Genomic DNA, 11,245 nt, shown 5'->3' with positions numbered 1-11,245 from the left:
TTCCAAGCACAGCAGAAGTCAAGAGAGAACCTGTCCATTACATTCTGTCATTCTATAGTGCGAGCGCCTAAATATAAGCATCATTTGCACGCTCAGATTATAGAATACTAACAAACACTTGAATGTTACTGATAGTTGGGCTAGCCGATATTCAAAGTGATTCAAAGTGGGCAGGAGCTTCTCCTGTCTGCGTAGCTTATCACTGCCTAACCCCCAATATTCTGCGGTACTGAAGTGGGCAGTGCCGCTGAATATCGCCTCTAAATGGCCCCAGAGAAAGTGAGCAGGGCAGGGTGGGCACAGTGGGAAGCGTTAGCGAGCAGCCAAGGGGTTATGTGGATGCTGCCAATATTCAGGGTAACTAAGTAGGTTACTTTAGGACAGCTCAAAAGCTCCCCCCCCCTTCCTCTCTTCCCCCAGCCCACGTCAGAAACCCCTCCCACCTCTAGGTAGAGGCCCCCCCCCCTCCAACCTACCTTTCGTCTTTGGTGGTCCATTGGGGACAGCAGCAAAGCCCTCTCACTCCAGCCCTTTGCAGCTAGTAAGATAAAATGGCTGTTGCAACCTCTCGCAGCAGCCTTGTGGTGAGAAAGAAGGGGCTTGAGGGTGGTAACCCCCCCCCCCCCCAAAAAAAAAAAAAAAAAAAAAAACAAGTTATGTGGGTCCTGGATGATATTCAGCTGGGCCGCAGCTGGATATCGGTCATAACCCGCATAAGTTCTGGCAGCCAGTCCCAGGGAAATTAGCCTCAGATTTTCAGTACTGATGCCTACATATGGCCCAGCACTGAATACTGGGAGCTAATCTAGCCAGTGACAGCATTTAAAAAAACGCTGACCACCCCTGGCTGAATATCGGTGGTGGTGGGGGTATAAATCTTAATACACAATTTGTATAGTGTACAAATACAAGACAGGGTCCTGTGAGTTGTCCATAGGCGTATGTGTGTGCAAGTTATAGAATAGTACCGTAAAACAAAATAAAAAAGGGGGAGGGAACGACCAAAGAAGTAACTGCGTTCTGCAGTTTATGTTTTTCCTTGAGTGAAAGTTTGCTGGCGCTTCACTTTTCTCAGTTTGAGAGAATTTGGTTGAGTTTTCTAACCGCGTCTGGCGATTTTTTAAATGTATTTTGACATCTTGATGGTGTTTCAATGTGCCACTCTGGATGATACGTTAAGACATTTCTTTTGATATCAACTCAGTTTGAAGTATTTAGACTAATGGAGGACTATGTCGAGTCCCTTTCCAACATCTGTTTTAAGCTGATTAGCTGTCAATAAATATCTCTGTGTTGGAACTTCTTGATTTTTTTCAGGGGGTTTCTTCTGCTATATTTTTTTGTAGTTATAGAAGTGTCATGTACAAGCTGAGGTGCTGCATTTAGGCGCACGCATTTACGCTCGCCATGTGGGCATCCTAAATGTTGGCTCACAAATGGCAACTTAAACTAGCATTTAAAAAAAGGTTTGGTAAAATTCCTGGATGAATTGGGACAGACATGAAAAGCAACTTTTGGATTCCAGAATCTTGCTATTTTGGGGTTCTACATGGAATGTTGTTACTTTTTGAGATTCTGCATGGAATCTTGTCACTCTTTAGGATTCCAGAATCTTGCTATTCTTTGGGGTTATTCATGGAATGTTGCCACGATTTGGGTTTCTGCCAGGTACTTGTGACCTGGGCTTGGCCACTGTTTGGAAAACAGGTTACTGGGCTACATGGACCATTGGTCTGACCCAGTATTGCTAGTCTAAGTTCTTATGCAGAGCCATAGCTAGATCTCAACGTTTGGGGGAGGGGAGGGGGGGGGGTCCGGAGCCCAAAGTGTGTATGGGAAGGGCACAGTTTGGCCCACCTCCCTGCTGCAACCCCACATACCTTGGCTGGTGGGGGTCCCCAACCCCGCCAGCCAAAGCCTTTCTCCAGCACTGTCCTCTGCGCATTGCCTACCCTGCTTTCCCTCACATCACATACATGCTTGCTTTTAGTGAAACTGAGCATGCACGACTTCGCACATACTCAGTTTCACTAAAACCGAGCATGCATGCGATGCGAAAGCAGGGCAGGCAATGCGCAGAGAACAGTGCTGGAGAAAGGCTTCAGCTGGCGGGGGTTGGAGATCCCCGCCAACCAAACCAGGGGCCCCATATCCAATTTGGGGAGCCCAGGCCCCTGTAGCTATGCCACTGGTATTATGTAATGGAATCTTGGTACCCAGATGCCATTATAAAACCTGTGAATGGCGCCCAGTATTTTGATGCCTAACTTTTGACACACTTTATAGAATTGCCAGTATGTACTATTAGAATAATAAACAATTGCCAACATCAGTTCTATCCCAGTACAGTATGACCAGCTGCAAAGCAGCAGCAGTTGTAAAAATTTCCTTCCTTTTCCTGATACGGCTCAATGTGGCTTCCCAAAGAGTTCAGGTCATTTTAGGTTTAGGTATTGTTTCCAAATTAGGACAATAACTATTGTTTATATATCATTTTATTTTTTTAAATGTTGGACATGGATGTTGCTTGGGAATTTAGTTATTTGAATGCGACTTTGAAAATATATAGAAATAACACTTCTCATACACAACTGGGAGCTGTAATTACAGTAAAAAGCAAATTATGTGGGTAATTTCACACTGCTTAACTTGTGTAAATTAATATATACTGGCACTGGCTTTGATCAGTTTCACAGTGGCATTTGCTCCATGTCTCTGCCGCAGCCATGATCCTCTTAAATACTGTTATGCGAGTGTAATACAGGGATTTTCCACCTGCACTAGTGTACGCTTTCTCACTTGCAGAATGATTCCAACCAAGAGGACCAAGGTCATCCCACAGCAAGCTCCGTATCAGTGCCGGAATCGCGATAGTCTCAAGACCTGTTGACTCATCTGTTATGAAAACTCATAGCTGGCAATGGGACCCAGAGTGAGTAGCCTCAGTGCAGAGCTTTTAGGATCCAGCAGTCAGGCTGAAACGTTATTACTTCCAGGAAAAAAAAAAGTTATCAAAACATATTAGTTTCTGAATTTACTAAGATGCTCCAGTGCTCAGGCCACAAAAATTACTGCTTGGATGCAGGACTTTAGGTGGGGGGACGGACGGACACCGGCACTCCACGCTAAGTGCAAACGATAGTTCCAGTTCTGGATGAAGCCTCACCAAGGTATTACATTATGATTGAGGAATTGCTTGAGTAAATGTGGAAACTGGCATAGAAGCTGTCCTTCAGAAATTAAACTGGCCAACTGGTATTTTTTTTCCCCCCGATGTCCTTGTTTTAGTCTGTTACATTGAACTTTCTTCTGGGGATGAGGTCTTATGCTCCTCAAGGTTGCTGTTCACGGTTTTGTAACTAGACAGAAACAAATGTTCAATCTGGGTCAGGAATTCTTCGGCAATAAAGCAGTTGGCAACCTTTTCCAATATTCTCCTCAAACACGTCAACAGCTAAATTAAAAGAGAGAGAAAAACAAATCACAGTAGTTTGATTTAAATTCAGACATGCCTGAATAAACATTGATTTGGCATGAAACATTCTCTCTCACTATGTTAGGCTGGGCCTGACCTTTTTAACCTGGCTCTTAAAGGGTACACAATCAGGCAAAAAGCACACAAGAGGGTGCAGCTGGCAAGGACCAGAATGAACAGGGGTGGGATTTGGAAAAAAAACAAGGCTAGAATTCAGTTGGCACCAATGAAAAGAAGGAAGTTTCGCAGGTGTTGGACTAATCTATGTCTTATATGGCTTGATGCTTAACTTAGAATAAACAGTAATTTGGATTTCCAGAGAACATTATATAGTGTTTTTACAGTATCGTAGCGCAAATAAAGGCAGTCACCTCTGGGGTGCATATGCCTGGCACTCAAAAAGCGGGGTATAAACAATTGCAGCTGGGTAAACTCAAAGAGAAAAAACAATGTGACCTTCTAATGTCACACAGACAGTGGTGGAAGAGATCTAACTACCACAAGACCACAGCTCTTCCCTACCTAAGAACATGGTAGTCACTTAGGGTCCTTTTACTAAGCTGCGGTAAAAGCTGAGACCCCCCCCCCCCTTTTACCGGGCGACCATTTCAGGGGGGAGAACTTACTGGGCGGACACTGAGGTGGTGGTAAGGGCTCCTGAACTAACTCGGCGGGTAAGCACCGGCGCTACAAAAATAGAAAATATTTTTGTAGCGCCTGAAATGGCGCACGCTGGGGGTGGGAACTGCCGCCGGGCTCCTGCAGAAGCCTGGTGATAGTTCTAGATTGGCACACAGCAAGCCTGTTGTTGCATGCCAACCTTTTAGCAAAAGGGCCCCTTACAGCAGTTTTTAGAGGCGAAGAGCAAAATAGGAAATGAATAATATTTCCTTAATAATAATTCTGGAATTAATAATTAAACTCTGGAATTGGTGAAGGCGGTTAGCTTAGCAGAGTTTAAAAAGGGTTAGACAGTTTCCTAAAGGGCAAGTCCATAAACCACTACTAAATGGACTTGGGAAAAATCCACAACTCCAGGAATAACATATATAGAATGTTTGTACATTTGGGAAGCTCACCAGGTGCCCTTGGCCTGGATTGGCCGCTGTTGTGGACAAGATGCTGGGCTCGATGGACCCTTGGGTCTTTTCCCAGTGTGGCATTACTTATGTACTTCTTAAAATCAGGCTGGTACCAGTGCTAGAGGCAGCACTTTCTGACCTTGCCTTTATGGCTGGTCTTGGATATATCAGAGCAAGGCTCCACGAACCCCAGCTGCCAGTTGCATGGCGCCTAGGACTCGGAGCACATGAGCAGCAGTGTAGAACCAACAGGGTCGCAGAAAGGATGATGCGCACAGGCGATGAACTGGGGACCACATCAGCTCACTTCTCCTACCTGCCTATCACTTCTAAATCCCCTGCACTGCATGAGAAACAGGAAATACGTGCTTTCTGCTTTCAACTCCTGCACAGTGTCAGGGACAGAGTCAGCTGAGAACAGGCAGAGTGGTGGCAGTAAAAACATAAGCTTCTATCTCTGTGCAAGGTATTTAGAGGTTCAAAGCAGGTATGAAAAGAGGTCTGATGAGAAGAATATGATGTTGGAACTAGGAGAAGGGGGCTCAGAGCTAAGATGAGAGAAAGGGCAAAAGAGCAGATGGTAAAGGATGGGAGTGGGAGAAGGGGGTCTAATGCTGGGAGAACGGCCTGGGAGTAAGAGGCTGACAAGAGGTTAGGTCACAGGTTCTCAATCCTTGGAATATACCTAAGCAGTCAGGTTTTCAGGATATCCACAACGAATATGCAGAACATAAATTTGCAGCGTCAAACAAAACAGCGAAGATGACTCAAAAAGTGGACGACGCTCCAGATAAAAATAACTGTTTATTGAAGGTTGAACAAGACACAGCTGTGTTTCGACCTATGAGGCCTGCATCAGGAGTCAACAAGACTCAACACAGCTGTGTTTCGGCCTATGAGGCCTGCATCAGGAGTCAACAAGACTCAACAAAGCTGTGTTTCGGCCTATGAGGCCTGCATCAGGAGTCAACAAGACTCAACAAAGCTGTGTTTCGGCCTATGAGGCCTGCATCAGGAGTCGACAAGACTCATAGGCCGAAACATAGCTGTGTCGAGTCTTGTTCAACCTTCAATAAACAGTTATTTTTATCTGGAGCGTCGTCCACTTTTTGAGTCATCTTCGCTGTTTTGTTTGACGCTACATATTTCTGCGGAGATTTGTTTCTTCTGTTACACATCGAACATAAATTTGCATGAACTACCACTATTCTATGCAAATGTTTAAAGGATATCCACAACGAATATACGTGAGGTAGATTTGCTTTTGGCCGATGACTGGTCTAAAGTTTGAGACGTTACAGTATTCAGAATGACTGAAGAGTATGATCACACAGTTTAAGTGCTCATTATGCTATAGCTTTTAGTCTTGACTGCTGATGCCTTTGTATCCTCCATTTTTAATTTTCATAAACATAAAAAATACAGAAGACAGATTTTTAAAAAAAGTCATCGATATAATTGTGATTTAAACTGAGTGCATATTCTCCTTTGTTTTTTGCTTATTTTATGGGCAGTCTGATAGTCAGCAGCACCGCCCAGTTTAGTGCCGCTAAATATCAAGGATTAGGCGGCCACAGGCGATTGAAGCTGGCAGGAGCCTCTTTTGCCTGCTTAAGTTGTTTTGAATACTGGAACTCAAGTGTTTCATTTTCTCCGAAATATTACATCATTCTGTGGCTCTCTCTTTCATACTCAGGGGCCCATTTACTAAGCCGCATAAGTGTCTACGCGTGCCCAACGTATGCCAAAATGGAGTTACTGCCTGGCTAACATGTGGCTCGTGTAGTATTTTAATTTTTGGTGCGAATCTGATATGCGCCTCTGAAAAATAATTTTTACTTTTGGACGCGCCAAGTAGCATTTGATACGCGTAGACCATTAACCACCCGGTTACCGTGTGAGACTTTACCGCTAGGTCAATGGCTGGCAGTATGGTCTCAGACCCAAAACGGACGCGCAGTCCATTTTTGGCAAAAATTTTAAACAAGGCATTTTTTTGCAGGTGCACTGAAAAATGATTCTGCATGCGCCCAAAACACGCGCCTACACTACCGCAGGCCATTTTTCAGCACACTTTACTAAAAGGATCCCCCCCCCCCCCCCAGTTTGGATCTAAACTAATTTTGGCCATAAGGAGATAACACTTGCTATCAGAGGAAGAAAACAGCCTACAAGACTGAACGTGAGCATAGAATTACATAACAGGGGACTAACCTGTGTTATAGGCGCGTTAGATGACTGAGTACTAATGATTGTACCAGATTTTGGAAGACATTCCTTGGGAAGTATGGTCTTATTCTTTTTAATTTCCACATTGAGAGGAACATCTTTTTGGTTGTATTTTTCGCATGACTCTCAAGTGTTAGGTGTCGATCTATGGTTACTCCAAGAATCTTTAGGGTGTCAGAAATTGGTAGGTTCAGTTTTGGTGTGTTGCTGGTGGTGAATTTGTTCGTACTGTGTTGAGAGGTGAGTATTAGGCATTGGGTTTTTTCTGCATTAAGTTTCAGCTGAAATGCATCTGCCCATGAGTGCATGATATGTAGACTTTGGTTGATATCATTGGAGATTTGTTTTAAATCTTGTTTAAATGGGATGTAGATCGTTACATCATTATCGTATATGTATGGGTTGAGGTTTTGATTTGATAGTAGCTTGGCCAAGGGTATCATCATTAGGTTGAATAAGGTCGGTGATAGAGGGGATCCCTGTGGAACTCCGCATTCAGGTGTCCATGTCGCTGATGTAATCGAATTTGATGTCACTTGATATGATCGTGTGGTTAGGAACCCCTTGAACCAATTGAGAACGTTGCCTCCGATTCCAAAGTATTCAAGGATATGTAGTAGAATTCCGTTGCTTCACAACAGATTATGGCCTCCCCTTGAAATGCCCGACTCCGCGGGTTTCCTAGAGTGTTTCTTCAGGGACTCGGGTTAGACTTCACAGTGAGTTTTGAGACCGCTCTAAACCGAGTCCCTGAAGAAAGACTCTATGAAACCCGCAGAGTCGGGCGTTTCAAGGGGAGGCCATAATCTGTTGTGAAGCAACGAAGCAGCATATTTTGATCCAGATAAGTTCACATTTTGATTTCATTTTGAATAGAGCACTAAGGTGTGAGGCAATAGCACATACAGAAAACTAAGAGAGACCCGATGAAAGAAGTGCTATACCACTCAGCAAAGAAACATATTGCCTCTAAAAAAAGTGTTTTTTACTGAGGGCTCTCTTTATCATATTTATACTAAGAGCAATGAGTAAAAAAGTATTAATATTGGTGTTGTATGCCATAGGAGACACCTGGATCTGTATTGCATTAGCCAGGATCTTGAGTGCTTCGTGAGTCTTGGTTTTTTGTTTTTATGCATTAATGGTAACATCAGTGCATGGCCATTAATACAAAAAGGCCATTTTTACGGCTGTGGTAAAAATGACCTTAGCATGTGGGAAAACCCACACAAAGGAGTCCTAACGCCACATTTTACTGCAGCTTAGTAGAAGAGCACATAAGTGCTTTCTCAAACATAAGTGTAAAGAGTATATTTTTATTGAACCCATCCATTTGGAAGAACCTATTAAAAGTCAGGAACAATTAATAGACCAAGTCAACTGAGGAGATTTCTTAATTTACCTGCTGGAACTTTGCAAAGGCGTGGTAGCATTAGCATGTGCTAAATGCTAGCGATGTCCGAACAGGAATATATGGGCATCTCTAGCATTTAGCTCACGCTTTATTTTTAGCGTGCACTAAAAATACTAGCGTGCCTTTGTAAAAGGCCCACGAAGGGCCTTGTGGTGATGTTTTAACGTGACTACTTTTTTGCTTTCTTGATGACCAGTTCATAGCCCATTGTGGTTATTTAAAAAGCAAGATATGATTTATTTGGTTTTTATTGGCTCTTGGACAGTTTTGCTACTTTTTCTTCTATTTGATGTTGTAATTTTTTTAAGTTGTTTGCATATTAAAACGTTCTTTTAAATATTAAAGTGAAAATTGTTTTTTTTACATACTACCCACATTTACTATCTACTAGCTAAATAATGCAAGTCTTAAAATAGCTTACTTTCTGCAAGCAGGTCAAATCCGAATCTCTTCGAAATATTTTATCCATGGGAACACTGCTACTCAAAAAAGCAAAAAAAAAAAAAAAAAAAAAATGATTATTATATATGTATTCAATAGATAGGCTATACATATGGGTCAAAATTCACACCCAGTGGTCAGCATATTTTCTTAAATGCCAGCTGTGGCATTGACGTACAAATATTCGGAAGTGCTGAATATAGACGTAATATACTGACTGCTGGTAGCTATAATACACCAGCAAAATTCAGGAACACACATAGCTAAGCAGCTCTAAAGTAAACCACATGGAGGGGCATTTTCGAAAGGGACGTCCTCGCAAAACCTCCCCATGCAGGGGCGGGGAAACCCGTATTTTCAAAACAAGATGGACGTCCATCTTTCGTTTCGATAATACGGTCAGAGACGTCAAAATCCTTAAATTTGGTCAACCCTGATTTTCGGCGATAATCGAAACTAAGGACGTCCATGTCAGAAACGACCAAATGCAAGTCATTTGGTCGTGGGAGGGGCCAGCATTTGTAGTGCACTGGTCCCCCTGAAATGCCAGGACACCAACCGGGCACTGCAGTGGACTTCATAAATTGCTCCCAGGTACATAGCTCCCTTACCATGTTTGCTGAGCCCCCCAAACCCCACTACCCACAACTGTACACCACTACCATAGCCCTTACGGGTGAAGGGGGGCACCTAGATGTGGGTACAGTGGGTTTGTGGTGGGTTTTGGAGGGCTCGCTGTTTCCTCCACAAACGTAACAGGTAGGGGGGTATGGGCCTGGGTCTGCCTGCCTGACGTGCACTGCACTCACTAAAACTGCTCCAGGGACCTGCATACTGCTGTGGTGGAGCTGAGTATGACATCTGAGGCTGGCAATCAATATTTTGAAAGATATTTTTTGAGGGTGGGAGGGGGTTAGTGACCACTGGGGGAGTAAGGGGAGGTCATCCCTGATTCTCTCCAGTGATCATCTGGTCATTTCAGGCACCTTTTTGTTGCCTAGGTCGTAAGAAAAACACAACCAGGTAAAGTCGTCCAAGTGTTCGTCAGGGACGTCCTTGTTTCTTTCGATTATGGGTCGAGGACGTCCAAGTATTAGGCAAGCCCAAGTCCTGCCTTCGCTACGCCTCCGACACGCTCCCTTGAACTTTGGCCATCCCTGCGACGGAAAGCAGTTGGGGATGTCCAAAATCGGCTTTCGATTAAACCGATTTGGATGACCCTGGGAGGACATCCATCTTCCGATTTATGTCGAAAGATGGGCGTCCTTCTCTTTCAAAAATGAGCCCAATAATGGTTCAGTACTGCTCTATACATATAGTTGGCTCCAGCACCAGCACCAAATAGTGGCTAGAGTGAATTTTGCTAGCACCATCTTTACTTGACTCAGGACAGCTGCTTGTCTAGTCCCCCCCCCCCCCCCCCAATTTATGACCACCATAAAAACCCACTTATTTTTCCCCATGCATTCAAGGGGACCTCTGGGACCTGCAGGGTCGATAGGGCGAGAATCTGTACCAGTGATCTTTCTCTCCTCTTTACTCTATTACGTACGCTAACCTCCTCAGCTTTCTTTTTCTAAGAGACGATTGTGCTTGGGACATGGTTCTCTTCCGCTCTTAAGCATTCTTTTCTTTCCTATGAATTTATTAACTGCTTTGTTCTGTTCGTCATGCAAGGTAGTGTGGTAAATCTTAGGGACCCTTTTACTAAGGCACGACTCCAAAAAAAAAAAAAGATCTTTTTTTTTTGTGGCCAAAAATGGATGTGGGGCAAAATTAAAATTAAAATCAAAGCGCGTCCATTTTCGGCCTGAGACCTTATCACCACCCTTTGATTTACTGGTAAGGTCTCACGCGTTAACCTGGCAGTAATTGTCAGCGGTGTACACTGCCAATTACAGGCGGGTAAGCGCCATGCGGTAGAAAATTTCTACAGAGTGTTTTGGACGCGCATCAAAAATGAAATTACCACCCGGGCCATGTGGGTAGTTCCAATTTGACATGCGTTGTACACGAGTAAAAGGGCCCCTTAATAAATAAACAAGAGGGGAAAGAGATTTGGAAGGAAAGTGGAGAAAGATAAGGAGATTAGGCATGTGGCACCTTTCATACTAACCAATTTACTGAGCAACAAAAGTTTCAGGACCTGATAACTGAAGACGCCACCTGCCTCTGTCTTTTGTTGGAAATATAGCAGCCATTCCACAGGGAATAAGGCAGGAAAGAAATGGATAAAAAGGAGGTCTGACAAGTTACAGAACGCAAAATTGGGTGAAAGCTGCCTTGGAGGGACAGAATGGCGACAGCTGTTGCAAGCTAAGAGATTGTGGAGAAATGGAAACGCAGTGATGGTGAACAGCATGAGATGCTCTCGGGGACAGGGATGAGGATGGATGAGTTAGACTGCTGTAGAGCTCAAGAGCAGTAGACAGGATAGAGGACAGTAGATTCGACAGTGGTGAGGACTTGCACTGGGGGGAGACTATTGGGAAGGGTGAGCAATACGAAGAGGAAGCATAGCGGAGTTACTGGATGTGAGGAGGAGACAAAATGGTACAACAATTTTTTTTTGAGTAACTGCATGATTATGAAAAGATATAAGTG

General features: G+C 43.8%; 1 protein-coding gene across 5 annotated transcripts in view; it reads right to left on the bottom strand.

Annotated features, from left to right (window-relative positions):
- Positions 1-2,258: 2,258 nt before the first annotated feature.
- Positions 2,259-11,245, bottom strand: part of LOC115458768 (histone H2A deubiquitinase MYSM1-like) — a 63,444-nt gene continuing 54,457 nt past the window's right edge. For 3 of the 5 annotated variants that reach the window (XM_030188580.1, XM_030188577.1, XM_030188578.1), the window contains 2 exons: positions 8,622-8,679; positions 2,259-3,454 (listed from right to left, as the gene is read on the bottom strand). In XM_030188580.1, the coding sequence (XP_030044440.1) occupies positions 3,293-3,454; positions 8,622-8,679 (220 nt within the window). In that variant the 3' untranslated portion in view covers positions 2,259-3,292. The remainder of the gene's footprint in view (positions 3,455-8,621; positions 8,680-11,245) is intronic. The other 2 variants (XM_030188582.1, XM_030188581.1) reach the window with 2 other exon arrangements.

The sequence above is a fragment of the Microcaecilia unicolor genome, unplaced genomic scaffold (genome assembly GCF_901765095.1).
Source record: "Microcaecilia unicolor unplaced genomic scaffold, aMicUni1.1, whole genome shotgun sequence".
In the NCBI taxonomy this organism is placed as follows: Eukaryota; Metazoa; Chordata; class Amphibia; order Gymnophiona; family Siphonopidae; genus Microcaecilia; species Microcaecilia unicolor.
Note: the sequence above shows the minus strand (reverse complement) of the source record. Positions and strands in the feature narration are given on the sequence as shown.